The 25056-nt window shown below is 38.7% G+C and overlaps 1 protein-coding gene across 8 annotated transcripts in view; it reads left to right on the top strand.

Annotated features, from left to right (window-relative positions):
- The window catches only part of TANGO2 (transport and golgi organization 2 homolog), a 70749-nt gene that overhangs the window by 5647 nt on the left and 40046 nt on the right, over window positions 1-25056 (top strand). For 4 of the 8 annotated variants that reach the window (XM_039505606.1, XM_039505607.1, XM_039505608.1 and 1 more), the window contains exons 2-3: window positions 14689-14808; window positions 24546-24634. In XM_039505606.1, the coding sequence (XP_039361540.1) occupies window positions 14753-14808; window positions 24546-24634 (145 nt within the window). In that variant the 5' untranslated portion in view covers window positions 14689-14752. Of the gene's footprint in view, window positions 1-11833; window positions 11999-12565; window positions 12654-14688; window positions 14809-24545; window positions 24635-25056 lie in introns of all 8 variants that reach the window. The other 4 variants (XM_039505603.1, XM_039505611.1, XM_039505605.1 and 1 more) reach the window with 3 other exon arrangements.

Here is a 25056-nt window from a genome sequence, read left to right as displayed (position 1 = left end):
AGGGATCAATTGATAGGCTGAAGATGGAAAGTATTAATGTTTTTACATCTTGTAAAGGAGCGCTACACACATCTTACGTACCACAGTCCTGTCAGTGGCAGTCTCTTGCTTTGTGCAGCTAATTTGATCTTCAGTGGAGGGCTGACTTTTTCCCCTGTTTTGATAAAATTGTGAACGGGCCATCCACTGTATTTTTCCATCTCTTGAGCAATCAGGAAGCCTGCTGATGTGGTCTCTGTTCTTGTATTTTTTTGTTTTTTTTTCTACTTTATGGCTGACTTGTGCAAGCAGGGAACTTGCAAAATAAAAACCAGTGGTCAACAACGCATTCTCTCATGGAATAGACATTCTGTTTCCTTGGTAACAAGGCATCCAATAACTAAGCCCACTATTGGAAAACATAATCCCAACTATACATATAAAATGATGGGGTCTAAATTAGCTGTTACCACTCAAAGAGATCTTAGAGTCATTGTGGATAGTTCTCTGAAAACATCCACTCACTGTGCAGTGGCAGTCAAAAAAAGCAAACAGAATGTTGCGAATCATTAAGGGATATATAATAAGATAGAAAATATCATATTGCCTCTATATGAATCCATGGTACGCCCACATCTTGAATACTGTGTTCAGATGTGGTCGCCCCATCTCAAAAAAAGATATATTGGAAAAGGTTCAGAAAAGGACAACAAAAATTAGGGGTATGGAATGGCTTGGATATGAGGAGAGAATAATAAGACTGGGACTTTTCAGCTTGGAGAAGAGAGAACTAAAGAGGAAGATACGACAGAGGTCTATAAAATCATGATTGGTGTGGAGAAAGTAAATAAGAAGTATTGTTATTTACTCCTCATAACACAAGAACTGGGGGGGGGGTCACCAAATGAAATTAATAGGCAGCAGGTTTAAAACAAACAAAAGGAGGTATTTTTTCATACAATGCACAGTCAGTCTGTGGAACTCCTTGTCAGGGAATATTGTGAAGGCCAAGACTATAACAGGGTTCAAAAAAGAACTAGATAAGTTCCTGGAGGATAGGTCCATCAATGGCTATTAGCTGGGATGGGCAGGAATGGTGTCCCTCGCCTCTGTTTGCCAGAAGCTGGGAATGGATGATGGGATGGATCACTTGATGATTATCTGTTCTGTTCCTTCCCTCTGGGACACCTGTCATTGGCCACTGTCGGAAGACAGGATACTGGGTTAGATGAACCTTTGGTCTGACCCAGTATGGCTGTTCTTATAGTTGCTCTTTATGAAATATCTTCAGTTACTTAAACAAATTGAGAAATTATATTTAGTTTAACGATTTGAGATGTACCTAAATAAGACACCTGCTGAGATCTGAACACTACAAACTTGGGGGAATTTAGGCCTTATCCACGGAAATCTGTACAATAAACTGGATTGTTTCTGGTATTCTCTCCATCATGTAAATCAAGATGTTGAGATGGTCAGAGGCTCTGTGATAAAATGAGGTTGAGAGGCCTAATGCAGGTTGCTTCAATTGAAGACAAGCTGAGGGAGGCTAGGCTACTGTGCTATGGGCATATCCAGTAGAGATCTGAAAGCTATATCTGTAGGATGGCTCTTGAAATGATCATGGATGAAAGGAGACCAGAGACTCAGTATGTGGACTGGACATCAGCTGACCTCAGAGAGATCAATCTGCATGACAATCTGGCATATGGATCCTGTGTTTTAGAAGAAGGCTATAAAAGTTGCTGACTCAGAATAGGAAAGTGACAAGAAAGAAGAAGAAACTGGATTGTTTCCCATGATCCTAATTCAGTGGCTTTCCAGCTTTCATTTTTCAGACCACTTTTTAGATGTCCATTTAGGGAACCACCTCTATTCACACCAAACCCAAATCCCTCACTGCTTGGTTTCACAAACAGTTTAATGCTTGTGGACTGCTGTGTAGTTCTCCATAAATTACAGTTGATCATTGACAACCACTTCTCTTACTGTTTGGAGTATTTCTGGACAGAATGGGATTTTGTAATGGGATAATTTCTTCCAAAATACTGGACTGAAACACCTTGCTTTCCCTTATCTGTTACAAACAAACTTTGTTTCTTTGAAAACCTGACTATTCTAAATGGGAAGCCTCATTCTATTCCTAGTTAGATTCAGTGCTTTTTGCATATTGCATTTGCCAAGTAATTGGTCTCTAAGTTTTTTGACACATTACCTAAAAAATACCTAGATGGATGTCACATTTTCCAGAGTTTAGAATAGAGGAATAAGATCAACTCTCAGATACCTACTTGTCGACGTTAGAGTTCTCACTGTTGCTATCACCAGTGTAGTTGCACTGGTGGGAAGTATAATGAAAAAAACAATATAGACCCATACATCCTTCATTTTGTCTCACTCCTACTCCCTCAAGGCATGTAATTTGATCTGAGCATCCTTTATTCCAGCTGGAAATTAGGGTGAAAAGCAGGAACTTCAGGGAAATCTGGGTTGTGACTATGTGACTTTTCTTGGTAAATACCTAAAATATCAAATGTGACTATCTTATCTTGCTTTGTCTTTTATACATAGCATAAAAATATTTTCATTGTTACACTTATATAAAATAACCAATGTTGTGGTTTAATTTGAAAACAATATTTATGAAAAGAGTTGCTTTTTACCTGCATAATGCTAGGTGTTAAAATCAATGTGTATTGTTTAAATTAGTTTAATTTACTATTATCAGTGATTTAAAATGTTCTACCTCACAATAGGCTGTCCTTTTCCTTTAACTCTTGACTTAAAGAGGAATTTGGGTGGGTTTTTTTATCAATATTTCTAGGCAAATAATTGACACATGCCAGAAAAGGTAGTACAAGCAAATTGGTCTGTGTGCCCCAGTTTGTAAGTCTTAGATGGCTGAACTTTTCTTATTGGGAAAAGATTGCTTTAAAAAACACACCCCCAGGTGGTGTATAGAATATGGATGAAAAATGAGACTATTGTCAAAGTAGGTCAGAGAGCTCACCTGCCAAGGCTGACAGTTTTTCTTTATATTTCCACTGTTTTTAAAAAAGTTACTGAAGACAGTAGGATTACTGAGGTGCAGTAAAGTCGAAGATCGTGTAAACGCTTGAAAAATGATCTGCGTTTGAAAATGGTGCTCAAATGTGTTTGTTTTCTATACTGAATTTGAACATGTTAAGAGAGCCTGTATAGACCCCAGCACATTCTGTTAAATAAACTGCCTCTTGAGATGGGAGAAATCTTTTCAAACGCACATCTTATTTACTTTACCATGGTGCCATCATATTTCTATGGCTTAAAGCATAGTTTTTTGGTGGTGGTGGTGGTTTTTATAAATACAGCTTAGATCTATCTTGTCCAGTTTGTCTCTGTACAAACCACTGGGCTCTAGCCAAATGCAATTGAAACTGCTGTTGGATAGCTGCACAAAAGGAATACATGCTACATGAGAAGAATGCAAAGGGGAATTATTGAAATGGCTCAAACATAAGGCAGCTGTGAGAAGGGCTTCCTTGGTTGAAAGTGAATAAATGTTTTTGAATCTTTGACTTGTCAAATAGAACATACTTTCATAGTGTCTGAATTACATTTCAATGTGCATTCTCACGCCACTAAGAATGGCACTGAAAGAAAATGGAGACAAATAGATTCTTCCTTGGGCTAGTGATATAGTGGTCAGTTGAGGCAAATTCAAAAGAGTTAGTAAAATAGATTATGTATTGTTTGGCACATAAAACTATCAGAATCTAGTGACTAATGAGTTTTATCTGTGCATTAGTTTGTAGCGTAAAGAACAGTTTCAGATCAGTTGTTTAGTGGTTGACATTGCAGTAGTAACTGACAGATGTTATTTATGATGGCTTATTTACAAAAACAAAATGCATAACAAATGGCTTCATATTTCAGACATTTCTGTTGACAGTTCTTCAGAGCAAGATGGGTATACATCAAGTTTATGAGCTAATTGTTCCTAATCAGCCAAATGGTGCTCAGCCAAATGGTACTAAACCAAATGAAAAGAGAATACATATTTTGTGCATTTACCTTTTAAGTGCGCCCCTCCTCCCGTGCACACACCCTGTCTTTGCAGAAACCAGATCATGCATTTTAACAGACCCCTTAAACAATAGAACAGCACACTATGCTGTCAGACTGTCATCAGTCATCATCACAGAGTAATGATTAGTATAAGAATGCCAGTTACCTGCATTGTCACTCTAGTGTCACTTTCAGAATCAGCAGTGCATTTTGAAGCAGAATACTTAATTGCAGAATATTTGCAACTCTTATTTGACTATCTGTTTTTGTCTGTTAGTAATAACCGAGTTCAGTGGTAGAAGAAAATTCCATTGTAGCAGTATAAGGCTTTTGCTATCACTCCGACCTTGGTATCTTTCCTTTTGCTCACTAAAGATAGTGAGATTAGAGCCAAATAAATTCATTCACTCTTTATTGACGCTGAAGACCTTGAAGAGCCATCTTCAACTTTTTAATATTCATTCATTCTCTAGCAATAATGGGCCTATCGAACAGTGCAGATACTCTAGGATTTTTGTTAGAAGAGACTATGTTAGCCTCATCTTTTATCTTTATTTTGGTTAACCTTTTCCCATTAAGTTCTCCCCATAAACTGGAGAATGATTTTGTGCTGCACAGTGAGGCATCAGTTTCATGTTTTCCTTTATTTTTGAGTGAAACTGGGAAATATGCTTTTGGGTGGCCTTACAATTTGTAATGCTTGCTATGGGATCTGGTTGCAAGTATCTTCCTGTTCTGGTCCCACTGCTGGAGGGAAAAGATTGGGCCAGTCTATAGAAGATAATGTGGTAGCACACCAGACAGGGAGCTGAGAACCCCCAAGTTCTAATGCTAGCTCCATCAGACTTGTGACCATGCACAGTTTTTCATATGTCTGCTGACTTTTGGGTATCCACCTTGAGACACTTTGGGCTATTTAACTTCTCAATGGAATCTTACTCAGCATTTCCGCTCCCTGCATATATGTAGTCTCATCTGCTGTACTTAGTGAAAAAAGTAAGTTTCCGCCCCCCCCCCCAACTGTCTTAAATTACAAACTAGCTTTCAGTCAAGGTGGCAGGTCTGTGATGGGATAACTAGTGGAATGGTGATACCACAAGAGACTAAATACTAAGAAATTGAGATAGGAAGCAGCAGTAGTCTGGTTTAAAACCTTTTGTTTAACTTCAGTGACCAATATGTTGGCAAAATAAAAAAGCAGCTGGCTATTGGTGAAGTTACAGAAATATACAGCAATGAAAGGTACTAAACACTAACCCAGTCAGATAGTACAAATTCTTTGTTACATAGAATTAAGCCTAGGATCTATTTTTAAGAGATCATCAGTTCCCGTATGGCAGAATGAAAGTTTGCTTTCCTGATCTAAAAAGTGGCTGCTATAACTTAGACAAGCCCCTCCTCACTTACAGGGAACAGTTTTCATATAACATCCAGAATTTACTAGTAGCTATAAAAATATAGACCAGAACTCAGCCCTAAAATGTTTACAGGTGAAGAGCCCAACATGTGTTGTCTGCTGAAACCAGTTTTATCATCTGTGCCTCATCCCCACGCCAAACAGGTATAGGCAATCTCCTTTCTTAGTACACACTTCCAGTATCTATTGTACATCACTGTAAAATCTTCCAATAAACATGATTAAAGTATATGTGGGGCAGGTGCCTGGTCAATCTGAGTTGGAAGGTTGCAGAGCAGTGATATATCAAGATCCTTCATATTACCTCTTAATTCATGCATCTTGATATAGCTGTGTGTCAGACTGGAATTCATTGCTTACCAAAACTGTTATCATTCATCCTGAAAGCAATACCTCAACTTCTGTCTTTCCTACTATTTAGAACTCCCTCCTCTTACACCATTTGCCTGATGAAAGTCACATTCCTTAACGGAGTTGCTTTTTCAAGGCTCTCAGCCACACATCTCAGCTCTGTAGTTCTGTATTGAAACTTGAGTATTGATTCCTTATTTTCATAACCTATGTTTCCATAATTGTCTTGTAACTTTAGTTCAAAGCCCTTAAACTTTTATTGATAAGAAGCTTGTGGACTGTGGTTGAATTGATATCTGAAATTATTTTGAGCAAATGAAATAAACCTATATATCTATTCCCTCTCCCCTCCGCCCCCCAGGCTCTTTAGGTGTGCCTACACAGAAAAGAAAAACTCAGTTAGCCCATGCCAGTCGACTCAGGTTCGTGGGGCTCGGGCTGCGGGGTTGTTTCACTGCTGTGTAGACTTCCAGGCTCAGGCTGGAGCCCAAGCAGGGTCTTAAAGCTTGGGCTGGAGCCCAAGCCCATTTCTTCACTGTATAGACATACCCTTTGTGCCTGAAGAAGTAATTTAGAGAGCTAAAAACACTTTGTAGGCTAGATCTCTTGATTTGGCCTCTTAAATGGATCCCAGAGGAACATAAAAAGCCCATCCAAATTTGTAAAAATAAATGCAAGTAATATAAGTACTAAACTAATGGCTCACACCAATTCTGTACCTCCAAGATCTGGAAAACACAGTGACTATTTCTGTTTCATTGCCCTGCTTGCAAGAACAGAACAAGTATGACACAAAAGCTTATGCCCAAATAAATGTGTTAGTCTCTAAGGTGCCACAAGTACTTCTCGTTCTTTTTGCTGATTCAGACTAACACGGCTACCACTCTGAAACCAGCTAGGGCAGTAACTGATCTATAGTGGTACTTTAGGATATGCATATTGCAAGATGTGCAATAAGCCAGCTGCATTGAAGACCATCGTAAGGTAGAATGTTATGTAGAAAAGTTCATTTTTCAAATGTAACTTAAATTATATTTATATATAATTTTTTTTAAAAAGCACTTCCAAAAAAGTGTGTAAATTCATGTTTTGGTAAATTTGATATTTTAGGCATGTAAGTCCTATTGATGTCATAGTTAGTGTTCGCAGGGTTGTCCCTATTAATCTTAAAAACATTTGTAGAAAGCTATAACTGTCACATTTAGATGAGACCCCACTGTATTTATTTAAATGTACAAATTTGGATAATTAGATTCCCCCCCATATTTTGTTTACAATATCAGACCAACTATGTAAATATCTAGCTTTTTTAATTTCTGCTTAGACCTTTTGCCCACATCCTCTTTTGTTCCCCAGTAAACAACCATACTTTCACTTTCTTCAGCCAATAAAATATTTGATTCTTAGACACAAGACACCCAGTTCCTCTGTGCCGTAGCCTGTCTGTCTGTGCTAGTTGCAACTTCCACTCTGCTTGGAGTCAAGCAGGTCAGTTCTTGTCCAGAGCTAATGACCTGAATCTGAATTGTGACCTGAGTCACAAGTTGGTAAGTAAGGCACCATTAGGCTTGGACGATATTATATTTTGATAGCTTCTGTTTGTGAATTTTTCCCTGATGAACTAGGTTAATCTTGACTCAGTCAGCTGCCTTATCCACTAACTGCCTCTCCCCCAACTATTTGTTCAGAAAAAGCTGTATGTTGTAATGTCTTGAGTGTCATAACAGTATGTGTATTAACTGCTATTAAAGAGCAGTAAAAATGCTTTACAAACTAAACTGATAACTATACAACTGATACCATTTGCATCAGAGTTCAAATGTCCCCTATTAAGCCTGTTCAGTCTAGTTCCTGTACGTATGAAAAGATTTCCAAATACCTTCAGCATTGCCTCTCTACTTCAGGATCTAATCTCCCTGAACTGTTATGTCCATTTCAGTTACTTTAAAGTCACTTCTGATCAGAGTGGGTGGCCTGGATTAGTGGTGTCTCTGGAATACAGGTGGTATCACTGCAGTGGAAGGGTCCATCATGAGTTCCTACCCTTCTCTAGATTGTGTTACTGTAAAAGGTAAGGAGGTAGGTATTATAACATCCATATTAGCTTTCTTCAACATCATTATTTGTAGTTTAATGCCATCAGCCATAATGGTTGCTATATTATGGAGGGAGGTCACTCTCTCCCGAATCAAGGATTGACATGAGACTGACCAGAAGGACAGGCGCAGGAAGAGGACCTGAAGTACATGCAAACTTGACACCCTCTTCCTATGGAAGATGGCTGGGTGACACCTGGAAAGTTACAGTCGCATGCAAGCTAGACTTGCATATTGTTCTTAACGTACATTTCCTCTAGTGCTTTTGTTAATAAATAATACTTTGCTTTATGAATGCTGGCTGGTCACTGGTTAACCCTCTCATTGCCCCTAACAGAACAGGTGCTAAACTAAAGTCGGAGTAGCTAAGGTGATCACAGTGAATTGCAGGAGGAATTGCAGCTAAATCCTTTGTTTTGGGTGGGAGAGTCACAGGGCTGCTAGAAGCCTGTGATTTAAATGGGGTGCCCTCCAGGAAGCTACAAAGAGGTTAATGTTGTAGTTTTCTTGGGCACTGCAACAATGAGTAACTTTTACTTTCTAAAGTCATTACTTTTATTCTAGTTGTTTTTCTGCAGCATGCTACTACAGTGTTGAACTTCATCTTAATCCAGCAGTCTTTTGCTTAAATTTTTAAAATAACATTTATACGAATAATTTTTTAAACCCACTTGTTCTACTTAAATTTTGGGTCTAAATTGTCCAGCACGATGTGTAGCAAGTGTATTATGATTTCTGACCAAAGAAAATACTAAAATTTTTCAGTTGCATTTTGCACTGAATTTATTTTTTTAAAGGAATAAGTCTCCTCACTGCACTGAGGAGGAACTGGACTTCAATTGTTGTGGTTTCAAAAGTGTTCTTGATTCTAAAACTTTATTTTTACATCCATAGCTGTCTAAATAATGAAAGACAAATAACTATGTAGGACCTACAGAAGTTTATGCTGCTCTGTTTCAGAGCCAGCAAGACATAGCCCAGGTTAACAGACTTTCCGTTTTAGGAGCTTGGTATCAATTGTTCACAAAAGCAGCAAGTAAAAGTCCTGTTAATTTCAAACTCCATTAGAAGCAGGGGTGGGGTGAGTGAGAGACTTCTGTCAAATGAGCAAAGTTAATATGGAAAACAGTTTATATCTTCTAGAAAGGTATTTAAGTGAAGAGTTGAAAAATCATGTCCCTTTAAATAACTATAAAATTCATTACAAAACTACAAGGAGAAAAAACCTACTCTCTCGCTACTATTTAAAGATCAAGATTTGTTTCATGCCATTCATTTTTATTTGAGTCATGTGTTGGCCAGTGGCTTGGTACGAACAGCTAAATGTTCTTGTATTGTAACAGAATTTACTGTTTTATTGATCAAAATCAGCTCTGCAAATCAGCTAATGGAGAGACTGAAGCCTCTTTATAAAATAAAGAGTAGTTATGAACAATCAACTGTCAATAGGCTTGTTGATTGACTAATCCAAATAATGAGCTGGCAGGACACTGAATGAAAACTGACAATTATTGCTCTTGCTGCTGATGGAAATCTGACAGATGTCTGTTTTAAGTATTTTTATACCCCTTGCCTTCTCTCGGTGGGCTTCCCCATTCTTCCAAAACAAGTCCCAGGAATCCCTGCCAGTTCTCCCTCCCTCTCCCCCCCCCCGCCCCTTTAACTCACCTGCTACCATGTATGGACTATTCTTCATCTGAGGACTGGAAGGGGCTTCCTTCTGAGTCATCAGTACTGTTCCTCAAATTAGCTGGCATATTTTGGTGTAGAAAAATGCTAGTCTCATAAACTCACACCGGGTAAAGCGCGGAAAGGACTGATGCCATCATTCTTCTAGCCTGGAGCAGGGATCAGAATCTGGCCTCAACTGTGAAACAGGTATTGGTTTGTCCCTGAGCCAGCCAGTTAATACATTTTTTTAAATTTGGTGTTTTATGGACAGTCTTCTATTGCACAGGAACCTGTGTGTCACTTTTGGTAATAAGGACACATCTTTAAAATCCTTTGCCTCTTGAAAGACTGCAAAATCTTTCAACTCACCTGGCAAGTTTTAATAAGTGCACAAAGTGCAAATGAGTTCTCTCACTTGTACAGAGTAACAGTTGCCCAACAAAAACAGGGAGGACAATGCTCAGTCCTGCTCAGGGCAAGCTGAACTTTCCAGCTCTTCTCATTTTTTAAAACTTTTGGGTGTGTTTTTGTTAATGTTCTTACCTTTATATTTTTGTGCTGTGTACAAACATCTTAAGATTGTGTTCACCCTTTTTGTCCATATTGCTGAATATTTTTTTCCAGATTATGTGAAAATAAAGCAGAGAAGGCATCTGGGAGAATAGTGGAAGGAATACTTGTAATGAGGTAGTTGGACTGTATGAAGTTAGCATGACAGTTGGGAGAGCAAAGACGTCCTATTCCTTTCAATCCTGTATTTCCTCTTCATTGACTTCCTATGTTGTGGCAAACCTCTTTCTATTAAGGATGGATGGACCAGGCTCTCTTTTGGAGTCAGTAAATAATGTTCCTTAATTGACCGAGGGTGGCTTGCTGTTTAGATTATGGAAGGCTCAGTTGTGAACATCCTAAAATTTGATATTTGTGGTGTGGTTTTTGGTTAAAAAAGATCCAGAGTGTCTCGTACTAGTGCAGTATGCAGCCCAAGCCCAACAAAGACCCTTTTAGATATGAGACAAGAATGGAAAGAAGTTGTTGAAACACTCTGGCAGTGCATAGCACTCCTGTTTACTGTTGTCCATGAATACATGATTCCCATTACCAGAAATCTTATGTTTTATACTCTTTTAATAAAAAGGAAGAAAAACTTCTGGCACTTCTTTTTTTAACAGAGCTTATGAGGATAACTTGCAGTTAACTGTGGGTCCCTGAAGAATCGATTTTTTTTTTTTTAAAAACAAAACTAAAAAACCTCCGGAGATTTGAACCAGCAAAATTCAATCCTATAAATATCTCCGCCCACAGACAGTCCCGCCCTCCCTTGGAATTTGAAAAAGAGAGAGAAGACTTTTTGCCCAGCATAAACATGGGCCTGGACAGTTGCCATTCATTGTCTTTTATTTTAAGTATCGTATTCAATCAAGGTATTGTCAAGGACTGACTGCCAGTTAAATTAAATTATGGCATTGTCCGTGAGCACAACAGTTGAAAGAAATGGTAGAAAGCTGTCAGCTAAGGTAAATCTGTTCTTAGGCTGTTTTTCGTTATAGTGTTACTGTAATATCTAGTGAGTTGAAAGGTGGTTTCTATCCTAAACTCAATCTTCAGTCAGTAATAACTTCAGCTAAAATATTCCTATTGTGCTGAAAACTCCATGCTAGGTCTCAGTTTATGGACTAATTATGTGAGTCATAATGACTTGAGAGACCAGGTGCTGGAGCAGGTCAAGAATGAGGAACAATTTGTATTACAAGAACAAATCTGCCCAATCAGGATCAGGGCCCCACTGTGCTAGATGCTGTGCACACAGACAGGTAGACTCAGTCCTTCCCTCAAAGAGCTTGCAATCTAATTAGTATCTCCCTTACTGGCTAAAGCTTGAGGGCCTGATCCCCACTTCCATCAGTGGGGTTATGTTTTTGTCCCTCCCCACCCCCTTCAGTGAGTATTGGACTGGGCCTTGAAAGAGAGTGTCATGGTGTAAATAAGTGGCCTCCTATCAGGCATGCCCTCAGGACAGCCTTGCAAGTGGCCCTTCACCTCAGTTGCCCTCTTGGGTAACCCAAAGGACTCCGCTTCAGACTCTTAATTAAACTGGCCCCCAAGAGAGGCATTGTTTGTTTATTATGAAAGCCTTGTGCAAATAGTTTGTAACAAAAATCCCAAAATATAGTCCATATCTATCACCTCAGTACATACAGTTCTTGTTCTCACCATACCTCATTGTTTGTGTGTCAGGCTCCTTATCTGTCTTCCTCCATCCCTCTTCCAGGACAGTCATCCCAGCCCTTCCTTCTTGGGTTGCCACTCTGCTCTTCCTAGAGGGAACTCCCATAACCTCTCTGCTGGGAGCATCCTTGCCAGAGGAGCATCCTCATTCCTACAGTCCTTTCACTGTTCCTCAGCAGCCGGCTCTCCAGCAAAGAGACATCATCTGGTAAGCTCCTCTGTACTCCCCTTTCCTTCAACTCTCTCTTGCGCTTGACTCTGGCTTAGAGCCAGCAGGCATCTCCCTCTGCTAATTCTCCAGCCCTGGATCTCTGGCTTGGAGATGCCAGCCAGCAAACCTCTTTCTGCTCTCCTGCCTTCAGCCTTCTCCTAGGAACCACCTTCTGTCTCCGGCAGCTCTCCTCTCCTGCCCTTCTCCTGACTGAACACTTATAGCCTCCCAGGTAGTGCCCTGCCCTCTTAATTGGCCCACTGGGAGCACCTGGACTGGAACAGGCACTCTGAGTGCAGTTTCATTTAATGGGCCAGCTACCCTGTTTGTTATACATGGCTAGAACTGACAGGTAATGAAGAATCTCTGTAAGCTTAATAGTTACCACTAAATTCCAAGGTTCAAACAATTCTTATTCGACCCAGTATAGGGCAGTAGTTAATGACATAAGTATCCCTTTCAACTGTAATGAACTGGCTACTATGGGATATCATCAGTCTGCAATCTTATATATCTTCTCTTGATGTGTTTTCGTAAATTAAAAAATAAAATTGCTGTTCCTAGAAGTGCTGGAGTCCTATGCCGTTTCAGATCTCTACCTTTTAAAAGAAGATCCTCTATACAAGCATTCCATTCAACACCTGAGTACTGGGTCAGTTGTCATATTTTTACATTTTATTTTCCCTTACACTGAAGATTTTTTCATTGTTACTATGTGACCCATTTCTGCATTGATTTTTGAGGTGGAGAATCTACTGCATGACTTACTTCTTTCTTCCACAGTGCCAACTGGACAGCAATTTAGTCACTAGTTTATGGTATCCCATTTTAACAGAGAAAATATATTCCATATAGCTAAAATATCTCAGTCCTTATCTAATAGAGCCTTAAAAATCAGAACTTTTCAAGTCACTGCTTGAAAGAGTAATTACTTTATGTATAGGAGCAGAGATTAAAATACTATTCCCCCCCAGCCTATCTTTCTGTCCCCTCACAGTTCTGTCCATTGTGTTGGTTCTATTTCAGATTATTTAATCTGCAGCAGCAGAGGAGTCCTTTGTAGAATATTGGTGACTGGAAGGCTGAATTTGTTGTGCCATGATAGTGACAGCAGATCAGTTGTGATGCTGAGCTATGACTTTGGAGAAGCCAGCAGCTTGTGTCAGGCTGCTAATTTAAATCTGTATAAATGGTGTGCTCGTAGCTCTGCTTTTGATGGTAAAAGTGAAATAGTGTGAATTGTGGAAAAATCTTGCTTCTGTTGAAATTTAAAACATGGGAGAGCTTAGCAACGTGGTATAAAAGAAAAGACTGAATTAAAAATCAGTATGTGTATCAGGAAATGAAAGAATAATTATTTCTTCAACCATATTCTTGAATTTATAAAATCTTTTAAATTTAATTTTTAGTACAACTCACTTCAGTCACTGCACACCACAGCAAAATAAATTAATCACTCAGAATGGTTACAGAGTTTAGGTTTTGATTTCATTCATCCCCATCTCTGTACTCTGAAAACTTTCACACACGGGAAGGTGTCCATAGCAGTGGAACAGGCTAAAGCATGCTCAGTTAATAGGGTTCTAGTAATCGCTTGTTTCAGCTGTGACAAAAAATAAGGTCATGGTGCAATTTTATTACCAGACAAGTTTCCATTGGGTCAATGTAGAAAATATTTGAAAGCCTTTGAGTATCTGATCTGTAAAGAACATTTGTCATGCCTCTAAACGTGGTCAGAATTTTAAATGTTACTGGAAATGCTGGAAACAGTGTTCATCTAAATGTACTTCTGTTTCCACTGTATTAAATATATATTCTGTTGCCACTGATATTTTTCCCCTCTACTACACTGCCTCTTTCCCCCCAGTTTTTAATAGGTAGCTCTACAGAAAAGATAAGGCTTTTAGTTTCTCATCAAACGCTTTTGATTACACTTTTTCCAGCTGCTGCTGCAGTATACATGAGTGTGCTTCTCTAAGGCCTTGGCTACACTTGCAAATTTGCAGCGCTGCAGCAGGGTGTGAAAACACACCCTCTCCAGCGCTGCAAATTGCGGCACTGCAAAGCGCTAGTGTGGTCAAAGCCCCAGCGCTGGGAGTGCGGCTCCCAGCGCTGTACATTATTCCCCACAGGGAGGTGGAGTACGGACAGCGCTGGGAGAGCTCTCTCCCAGCGCTGGCGCTTTGACTACACTTAGCGCTTCAAAGCGCTGCCGCGGCAGCACTTTGAAGTGCAAGTGTAGCCAAAGCCTAAGTTTGCTTTTTAAAGAAAAAACATTGACAAGAATGTCTTGCCAGATTTGTTGGTGTAGACCAAAGAGCATCACTGTTGCACTGTACTGGCAATGAGTAGAAAATTCTGAGATAAAACCTTGGTCTTCCCTGCTTTGGCAGGAAAGTTAGTGCTCTAGGTACTGCTCCTAGAATATATCAGTATTCTCCTGTCACTTGTTTCTTTGCCAAAGTTCTGAATTGAATTCCTATTTAAGTAACACTTGAAGTGACAATAGTGAGGAATTTTGCAGACAAACCATCCATTAAGACAAACATGCCATTGAAATCCTGTTGATTTCAATATGCAGTGCTGTTAATGATAACTGGAGGAACTTTAAACTCCAGAATGGATGTAAGCTTATGCTTCTGTAAATTGCAATGTAATTTCCTTTATTGCATTTATTTTGTTAACAGGTTGTTGCAGTATGACCTTCCACTAACCCTTTCAGAAGAAGCAAGACTTCACCAGCTGTTACCCATGTGCATACTTTTCTTCAAGTTTGATCCTCGTCCAGTTTCAAAAAATGCATACAGGTAATCATAATTGTGGTTAAAGCAAAAATTCTTTTCTTTACAACCTTAGTTTGATACTTTTACTTTAACCCTGGGCAATAGTGCCTAGTCTCAAATCAGAGTCAAGTGCTTCAAATTGTGCTGGTATAATGCCAACACTCCATGATGTTGTTTACATCTCTCAAGTAGAAAAAGTCAGTCTGCTCTGAGCTGCGTTCAGCGCAGTTTCCATAGCCAATAATATGCAAGAGAGTGATGTAGCTATGCCACATTTGACTCCCCTAACCCAGTGGATCCAGGTACCCATTTGCAGCTGGGTGGTGAAGCAAGGAGGTGATGAAGCAAGACTCCAACAACTTCTTGGGTTGCTTCTGAGCACCTGAACCACTCTGCCACCATGCCTACTAGCATTGTATTATTATTATTTTATTTATTCGTAATGTATTGGTTCCACTTGACACTAACTGTTGCATATAGTTCGTAGAAGCACAAGAACGTATATGGATCTGTTTACTGTATGTAGAGTCAAATATTGGACAAATAATTTTAGACTTGTATGGCTCTGCGTGTCTTATGTTGAAGAAAAAAAATGACTATAGCTCTGTTGGTACAAGGGAATTGAGAACTAAAAACGTAATTATCCATCCAGTGCTCTGTCTGCATCTTGCATACATCTGAATTTTCAAAAGTAAAAAGGATTGTCAGGAATTCCAGGACTTGTATTGAATTAATATGTCCAATCCATTTAGGCTGTTTTCTCTATCCATGTTGATAGCAAAAGGCAGATGTGTCAATTTGATGATGCCTCCAGGGCATTCCCCCAGGCCTCTGTTGTAATCATACTTATTCGGAATGTTATATGACGAGCAGACTTTATGCCACAATCTATATTTAAAGTAATATTTCTTATTTGCTTGCTATGAAAGAGTTACACCAAGTTTGGAACTATTGATTGCTGGCAGGAAAATTACTGGCTTTCAGTGTCAAAATAGGAAAGAACTTTTGATCCATTATGGCCCAAATTCTGCTGAGTTATCTAATGTTACTGAAATCTTTTTCTCTTGGATTGCTCAAACCTTTGACTAAACTGCCACAGATCATCCCTCCATTTCAGTGACATCAGTCAGCCCAAGTACTCAGTATAATGTAGGGATTTCCAATATATTTAATTTTTATATAAATGTGCAGTAAATAATTTTAGGCTCAAAATATACAAGACTTTGGTGTGATGCTACACCTCACATTCTTCACAGAACTATTGTTGTGAATATGGCATAACTAAGATACCTTACATGACCCGTCTTGCATAAAATATATAATTGGAAAGGTTATGATTTGCTGAATGTGATTATCTGATTTGTATACATGCATAATTTCTGTATCTGAAGTTAGGAATATTGACTATGTAACAATTACAACTGTGTGAGTACTTGGGGGAACGCCCACCAGAAAGTAGGCAATCAGCCTGGATGAGCCATTTAAGAAGGACAGTAGAACTTTGAAGATACTAATCTCCCATCTTCCTGAGCAGCTTCCTGGGATGTTGCTTTTGACACTGCAGGGTCATCTGATGATGTCACCAAAGTACCACCTTGGATACTGCTGATATTTTTCCACTGGAAAAAAGGATTCTTGCCTTTATGTAAATCCTACTTAAGGCTGGGAATCAATCAGGGCTCTTCTGCACTGCTTCCCAGCCCAAGGAGGAAGACTGCTGAAAGCACCTGAAGAGACAAAGGGACTAAGCTGGGGAAATGCAAGGGCTGAGTCCAGGCTGAGACAGGGGTCTAGTCTGTAAAGAGAAAGAACTGGCACTGTAAGCTGCAGAAACTCTGTTACCTGCCAAAAACAACATTTAGGATAAGAAATTACGTTTTGTACCTGTTTCTTTCGTGAATTAATCTTAAATTGTGTGTATTTTTATTTGCTCAGTAATCTGCTTTGTTCTGTTTGCTATCCCTTATAATCACTTAAAATTTACCTTTTGTAGTTAATAAACTTATTTCTTGTTTATACCAAAACCCAGTTTGTGCAATTCGTATCTTGGGGTGCGGGGGAAGCTGTGCATATCTCCCTCCACATATCTCCCTCCACATTCAGGGAGGGGGCAATTTTTATGAGCTTACGCTGTACCGATCTCTCTATACAGAACAAGACCATATAATTTTGGGTTTACACCCCAAAGGAGGTTTGCACGTGAGTGCTGGGTAAAGTCCTGAGCTGACTCCTCCCACACAGAGCTGATTGTACTCTGTCTGCAGCTGGGTGTGGCCTTACCTGTATTTGTGCTAGAGAAGGCTTGAGGGCCTGGCATAGCAAGGACAGGGTGAGGAAGGCCAGGCTGGTGGAACAACGGGCTCAGTGGAACCCCAGCACATCAGGTGGCATCGTGGACAGAGGGTCCAACCTGTCACACTTGGCTCAGTCTTTTTTTTTACACAAAATGTACTTTTAATCCATTTAATTTTGTTTAGTGAGAAAAGGATGGAAGAAATATTTTGTTCTTTTGGCACCTTTAAATAAAAACTCTATGCAAAATTTTGATTTTAAATATGATGAACAATAATACTCAGCTCTTATGGTATTTTTTTATCCCTAGATCTCAATTTTACAAAGAACAGCAAGTGTCATTATCCCCATTTTACAGCGACAAGTCACTTCATCTCATGCCTTGGTTTCCTCTAGGTCATACCCTGTACATGTCAAAACTGGGAATAATAGATCTCCTGATTGTGCATTGCCCTAGTCGCTAGGCCCAGGTTGCCTCCATAACACCCTTTCTGGAGGGGTCATATGTTTAAATTTCTTATGTTAAAGTGATAGTGTTGGATAAATTAAAATGCTTAACTTGTTTTGCATTCTCCACACTTTGTAATACTTTTTTAAAAGCTTGAATCAAAATACTCTTTGCCAGTCTTGTTCTCTTGCAAACAATTTCCCTTCTTCCCTGTGTTCTGAATAGAGAGAAAATGCACTTTCCATAATTCCTTTGTCAGTGCCAGAAAACTTTTCTGTGCATTAACATAATTAATAGCAGTAATTGTACAGCCAGAAGGGGAGCACCAAATATTTTTTCTGGTGAAGTGCTAAAATTTCCACTGCATTTTTTTTTTTTGTCTACCGTCTTTTTATATCCAAGCTACTTTGTTCTTTTAGTGTAACTATGAAGCACTGTATCATATGCTAGGGAATGGCTACCTGGACTATAATAAAAAGTGGCATGCTGGCATCACATCTTACCTTACTACACTATGCATGTCTTATGAATAAATATTACAGGTTTCAGGCTTCAAAGCTATAATCACATAATCTTTTTTATTATGGAATTGAATTATATCACAGGAAATTGCTTTAATGGAATGATTTGTCATGTTTTCATCTCCCTGCCGCTACATTAAAATGTTACATAATCTTAACACAGTTGAAATATTTAGTTATTTTTAGGATTTATATAATTTATTTGGTCATAAGGGTCATTTAAATGGCTCCTTTTTCATATGATTACTGTGTTACAGGAGACAAAATGAACATGTTTTAATTTTAGCAGCACTCTGTAGTGTTTGAATTAAACTTTTTTAGTTTCTATTATATGTATTGATTTATTGGTAAGTCTTAAGAGGTTTCATTTTAAATTGCATTTTAATTCAACAAACAAACCATAGTTTTATGTCTTGAATTTTTGAAACTAGCTGGAGCATCAGGAAACCCCTGCTTCCAATTTAGTTTTGAAAGCTAGATATGTTTGTTTGTTTTTTTTATATAAAATAGTTCATTTAGATCTAAGCAAGATGACAAATTCTAAGCTAGGATTCTAGAGTAGAAATATCCAGAAGAGAAGAAACTATGCAACACTAAAGTCAAAGAAGTATCATGGCAATTAAGTGGCATTCAAAGAGGAAAATATATATACTTCGCTCTTTTCATCTGGGATTTCTAAGCTCTCTGTAAATAATTAAGTGTCGTGCTCTGATTAAGGACATCACTGTAGCATTAACTTACAATTTCTCTGCACGTCCTAGCTTGTCTCCATTTTAATCTTCTATGTAGTATTTTAACACAGAAATTGACTAGCAACTCATGTTCGGGATTTAAAATATTATGAGGTCCAGAAACTTGTTACAGGTAATGTCAGTAAATTTTTACACAGAACAAACAAGTGAGATCTTATTGAGGTTTATTTTGAAACCAGTTCTGTTTCATATATTTTGAAGTGACTTTGAAAATGGAACTAGGTGCATAGGGTCAAATACATTTTACACTAGTGAACTAGGCCTCCAGTGTACAAAATGTATTGACCCAAAGCTAGTAGCAAGGTGACTGTAAAGAAGATATTTAAATAGGAATATTTGAAAAGACTAAGGAAATCTATGTTTACCAAGAAGCTAGCATTTCATTTTTCATGAAATGTCAAGTGAAACCGTGGGAAAGAATGGGGCAAGTACAGTCTATACCAATTTTTTTTTAAGAAAAAAAACAAAAAACAGGCAAAATGGCTGATGGTGAGCAATAGTAGGAAGATGCTATGTGTCGGGTCACAGTCCACAGCTGCAGCATGGAAAGTCAGCAGTGGTAATGTACGTGTATGTATAAAGGGAACAAGTTTTGTGTGGGGAAGAGAATTCGAAAACGTTATACAGAACTTTAGGAATGGTTTCAGACACTTAACTTAAAAGGTATTCAGGTGAAGCAGCGTGATATAGTGAGGGGTAACTAGATTAATTCATGATGAAGAGTTTATGCATAAACCTCTTATACTTGGTGGTTGAGGTTGCAGAAGAGAAACTGTTACAGATAGGGATGTGATCTGGAGTGAGAGAATATAGTGCAAGGTCATTAAATGAACCAGGGAAAATTATTAATGGTGAAAAAAATGGAGAAAGAGAGTGGCCCACGTAGTCCATTCCTTCCTTTACATCAGATACAACGCTCTTAGGCAATTGTGCATATATATTTTTGTGCATATATATTTTTACATACTGACCTTTGCTTTAAAATAGTTATCTACCTCTATATTAAATGGATGACAATTATTGGAATGTGCTTACCTCAAGCAGCTCCCAGAAGCAGCAGCACGTCCTCTTCTGGCTTCTGTGTGGAGGCACAGCCAGGTAGCTCTGCACGCTGCCCCGTCCTCAGGCGCCCCCCCCCGCAGCTCCCACTGGCCGTGGTTCCCAGCCAATGGGAGCTGGGGGGGGTGGCACTTGGGGTGGGGTCAGCGTGCAGAACCCCTTGGTTGCCCCTATGTGTAGGACTGGAGGGGGGACATGCCGCTGCTTCCAGGAGCCATGGTACGCACGGAGTGGGGCAAACCCCTGACCCCCGCTCCCTGACTGGAGCGCCAGATCGGGGCAAGTCCCGGACCCTGTTCCCTGGCAGGAGCTTGAGGGCCAGTTTAAAATGTCTGAAGGGCCGGATGCGGCCCCTGGGCCGTAGTTTGCCCACCTTTGGGCTATACTCTTCTCACCAAAGGTTTGAGTTTTCAGCAGAATATGTTGTTAGTAACACCACAGTGGGAGCCTTACGTGACTCTAACAACTCATAATTCCATCTTCCCTATAGTGCCATTTACTTAGAATTACAGGTTGTTAATTGCACACATCTTCTACTTGTAAGGTGTTTCTGAATCTGTTCTAGATTTTCAGGATTAAAAGGTTCTTTTCAGAATGCTACTTTTTGGTAGTGCAAGTGCTCAATACATTTTAAAACTAAAATGAAATTTTAAATTGCCCATTGACCTTTTTTTTTTTTAATGAAGGGAAACCAAGATGGTAACTGTAGAATGTGTGCTCTTCTCTCTCTTCCTCTGTGTGACCATTTCAAGATACCACAGATTCCTACAGTTCTGCTTATGGGACCAACACACTGCTAAAATAAGTGCAGAAAATAAGCTTTTGAACCAAAAGCAAATACACTGAACCTACGCAGTACCAATAAGCTGCCAAGAGAATATTTATTTTGGTGGGTGAGGGAGAACCATGAATAATTTTGATTTTTCGATGTCTGAGAGAAATTAGCTAATGTTGTTGGCAAACCAAATGGTAATTGATATTAAAGCTACAACACTGATCATAAAACTGGCTTATATAAATGGTTTACAAACATCAGTAGTCATTGTACCTATATTCCAGTGAATTAATTGCTTTCAGAATAGAGGACTCTTGTGAATCACTGAAATTACTTTAGAACGAACAAATACTTTTTAAACCAATTATTTTTAATCTAACTTGTCTCCAAGATCACCTTTAAACTACTTAAGAATTTGCTGCTTCTCGACTAACTTTTCACACTAAACTTATTGGGGCTTTGTTTCCCCCCATTCTTTGCTTTGGCATGAAGAAGGCAGTTATTTGTGGTCATTTAGTGTTGTAAGCTTGTGTGGGCTTTTTTGGTAGGTGGGTAAACACATTATGAAGTTATGCTTAAACAGTTACTATTATTTTAGTAAGCAGTGACACTTTATTTTTAAGAAACTCCTATCCCACATTATGTATGTACATGGGAAGTCTTTTAGATATTGATTTTTCTGCTTAACAAAACCAGTTCTACTGTCAAGATGATACTTTATTTTATCTGTAACAGGAAAAAAATCATATTGGATAGGTAGGTTCCTACCAAATTCACGGTCCATTTTGGTCAATTTCATGGTCAGATGATTTAAAAATTAGTAAATTTTATTGTTTCGGCTGTTTGAATTTGAAATTTCATGGTGTTTGTAATTGTAGGGATACTGACCCAAAAACGTTTGGGGTGGCGTGTTTGCAAGGTTATTGTAGGGGGCAGTCACAGTACTGCTACCCTTACTTCTGCACAGCTGCTGGTGAGGGCATTGCCTTCAGAGCTGGGCTCCTGTAGGAAGTTTGGATAATCTTAATAGCCTGATTCTCTCTGTAGACATGTAGTAACTATTGCCAACTCCAGTTTTTTATTCTTGAGGCTCGTTAGTTTGTATATTTGTTAGTTTGTGTAGTTGTTGCATTAAGACAATAGGCTGAGCTTCCAATGCTGACTGCCAAAGATTTGTAGCAATAGCAAATGTTGTTGGCTTTTTGTAGAAAAGATGTTGATGCACAGACACAGAAGCCCAAACTTTCATTTTGTTTCCAGAGCTTCACCGTTAGCACGGGGATGAAATGGCAGTATGGGATGATCCAGTGGGTATTGGAATGCACTGTACATGAGCGTACTGGTTTAATAATTGTGTTGAGAGAAGTCATGTTTTAAAGGTTAAAAAAGCCAGAGTACTTGTTCTGGATTCCTCTGAGGCAATCTAACCATATTGACTTTTCATATCCTACCTGCTTTTTGTTCACACTCTGCCTGACATGAAATTATGTAGTCTCTTAATTCGGCTGGTTTGTGTTCCCACAAAGCCTAAAACATTTTTTTAAATGCCCTTGATGCATATGTTTCTTGCATGTCCAGCTGTATTTTAAATGTACATGAGCTTGCCTGTTAAGTCTCCAAGCACCTATTATAACTACATAAATCCTAAAACAGAAGACAGTGCATATAGCTAGAAAAAAAATTCTTATCTTTATATCTTTACTAAGCCCTAGTAAAATCCAGCATGGTTTAATGAAATATTTGTTTGACTTGCTAAACTTGTATAACTTAGATTTAGATGATATGTGAAGAGCTACAGCACAGCAGTCTGAGAGCTTGCAGAGTGAGAAACGCTTATTACCAAATATAAACAGAGAATTTCATCTGACAATGTTTTTCAATTACATATTGTATTTCTTAACCTTCTACTAGCCTTTGATTATGGAGCCTTCATAGGCCTCCTACATTTTGTTTGCTGCAGTGGCCAAATCTCAGTAAGGATTAAAATGTTTCTCTGTACTGTTCCTAGGAAGCTCAAACTCTGCCCTCTTGTAACATTTCCTGGTTGGCATGAAACAAGGCTTTACTCTTCCATTTCACTGCCCCTTATCTATGAAAGATTAGCACATACCAGTAAAGTAAGACTCAGACAAATGATCTTGATGCTCAGTTTTCACTTTGGGGATGGGTCTAAGACAGAATGACCATCCCATCTATGCCTTGGATATTTAAAGGTGAATGGAAGACAGAGGCTATTTTCTTCCTTCCTTCATTCTATATTTAAATAAATTTTATATGCAATAATATATTACAAACTACATTATAAGGACATGATTAAGGTTTCTAAGTCAAGCTCTCTGAAGTTAAGAAATGCCAGAATTAAGGTTGCCTGTGTAACCTTAATTTGACCTGTGCATTATGTACAGTCTTTAGTTACATGACCATAAACTATTTTTTGGTCCACAGGACACCTGCCTTATTCAGTGCACTGGGTGGACTTGCTCTGGGGATGAATCAGAGTTGCGCCATAACTGAGGCATTGTCTGTAAGATCTCTACCTCATTTATTGCAGAAGTTGGAAGGTGTATAGTTAATGAGGCAGGGGACTTCAGGCAAAGAAAGGATAGTCTGTTGGTTATACAGTTGAATGCTGCCTGGAGAACTGGATTTTTATCCCTGTTTCTGCCAAAGTTTTCTTATGATGCTAGGCAAGTCTCTTTAAACAGACTTTTCTCAGGTGATCACTAATTGTGTGTGCCTCATTTTTTGGGTGTCCAGCTAGATTCCTTGGGGTATGATTTGCAGAAATGCTGAGCACTCACAATGGTGGCTGAAGTCACTGGGGTCTGTTCTTGAATACATAAAGTGCAATATAATGTTAAGTACTCTGAAAAATCAGGTCCTGGTTATCTCAAATTTGGCATCCAAAGTTAGTTGAAACTTTTGACATTAATCTTCTGTGCCTCAACTACCAATCTGTAAAATGGGGATAATACCACTCCTTAATCTCAGGCGAGTGCTGTGAAGATTAATTAATCTTTATGATTAGTGCCGTAAAATAGTAAATTAATAATTCTGTCTTCAGAGCAGGGTTTGAATAGTGTGCAATAAATAGGGAATGGGGCAACACTTTGAACAATGAGGGTATAATAGCTACTCTGAGTGAGCAGCATCTATCGTGAGCACTGAATGAGGGAGTGGTACCGTGGGAGAAAAATAGTACGTGTCTCATAATGCATGTGCACATATCCAGCCTCCAGCATTAATGTGTTTTAATTTCTCTGTTCCAGAGCTTGCTTCCAATGAGAACGAAGGCTAAACTTTCCTACTCCAAAAGAGAAATGGGTTTTATTTTGCCTTATTTTCAGTTGGCTCTCTGTGACTGTTTGTTTTTCTGGAAGACTTACCTCCTGCTCAATGGCAGGAACTCTTGGGTTGCAAGTTTACTTGGTATGGTAGCATACAGTGGCCCATAGGAGCCTTGGCTTACACTGTATCCTCCATTATCACTGTCTTTAAGGGTCCAAAAAACAAACCACTAAAGAGTTTTGCTAGTCTCAGGCTAAACAACTGAGTGAGGAGTGTAACATATCTTCATAGAAGCAAACTTTCTCCCTTTTTCTTTAATCTTTCAATAATACAAGAAGCTATTTGTAACTAAGTACAAAATCTTTAAATGGAAATGTGATTTCCCTCAAGTTCAGCAATTTTGGTTCTGTTTTTGGTGATCATACTAATTACTTAAATTTTATCTGAGAAATTCTGTGTAGCGTGTTAAATTCATTATTGGAGAATCTGTATTTCCCGCCTTCTTTGAAGAAAGATGCCTTCATGATCAGTTCCTCTAGCTGCAAAAATGTACTGTTTTTTTTTGTTTGGGGGGTGGGGGGGAAGGCAGACAAAAAATTACAAGTAGTCTTCCTCTTGTCCTACAGACTTATCCTAGCAGCTAATAGAGATGAATTTTACAACAGACCATCAAAATCTGCAGACTTTTGGGACAGCAGCAATGAGATCCTTAGTGGTATGTAACTCTTTAATGGAATTTTGTCTTGAATCTCTCTTCCCATGTACTTTTGTTTGCAAATCTACAAAAACGTTGTTAGAAATAAAAGAACATTTAAAGGTTATGAGAACTTGTCCACTGTTGAAAACCAGTTTATGGGCTTGAAAGAGGCATAGGCCTTAGTTGTATTGCTATCTTGTATGTTTTCTTTAATCTGTACTGTAACTTCTTAAAAACATTTAATGTGTGGTTTGTAAACCTTAACTCTGGAATGAAGTGATTCAGAGCCAAAGTAAACCCATGCAATGGATACTTTGACAACAATTTGTAAATCAGCTGTCACAACTCATGGTCACATTTTATGTAAAGTCCACTGAGTTTTGTTGCATTTAGTTGACTACAAAAAAACTTTATTGAATGTTCTTCACTCTTCTTCATCA

Source organism: Mauremys reevesii, linkage group 18 (assembly GCF_016161935.1).
Source record: "Mauremys reevesii isolate NIE-2019 linkage group 18, ASM1616193v1, whole genome shotgun sequence".
NCBI classification, from domain to species: domain Eukaryota; kingdom Metazoa; phylum Chordata; order Testudines; family Geoemydidae; genus Mauremys; species Mauremys reevesii.
Note: the sequence above shows the minus strand (reverse complement) of the source record. Positions and strands in the feature narration are given on the sequence as shown.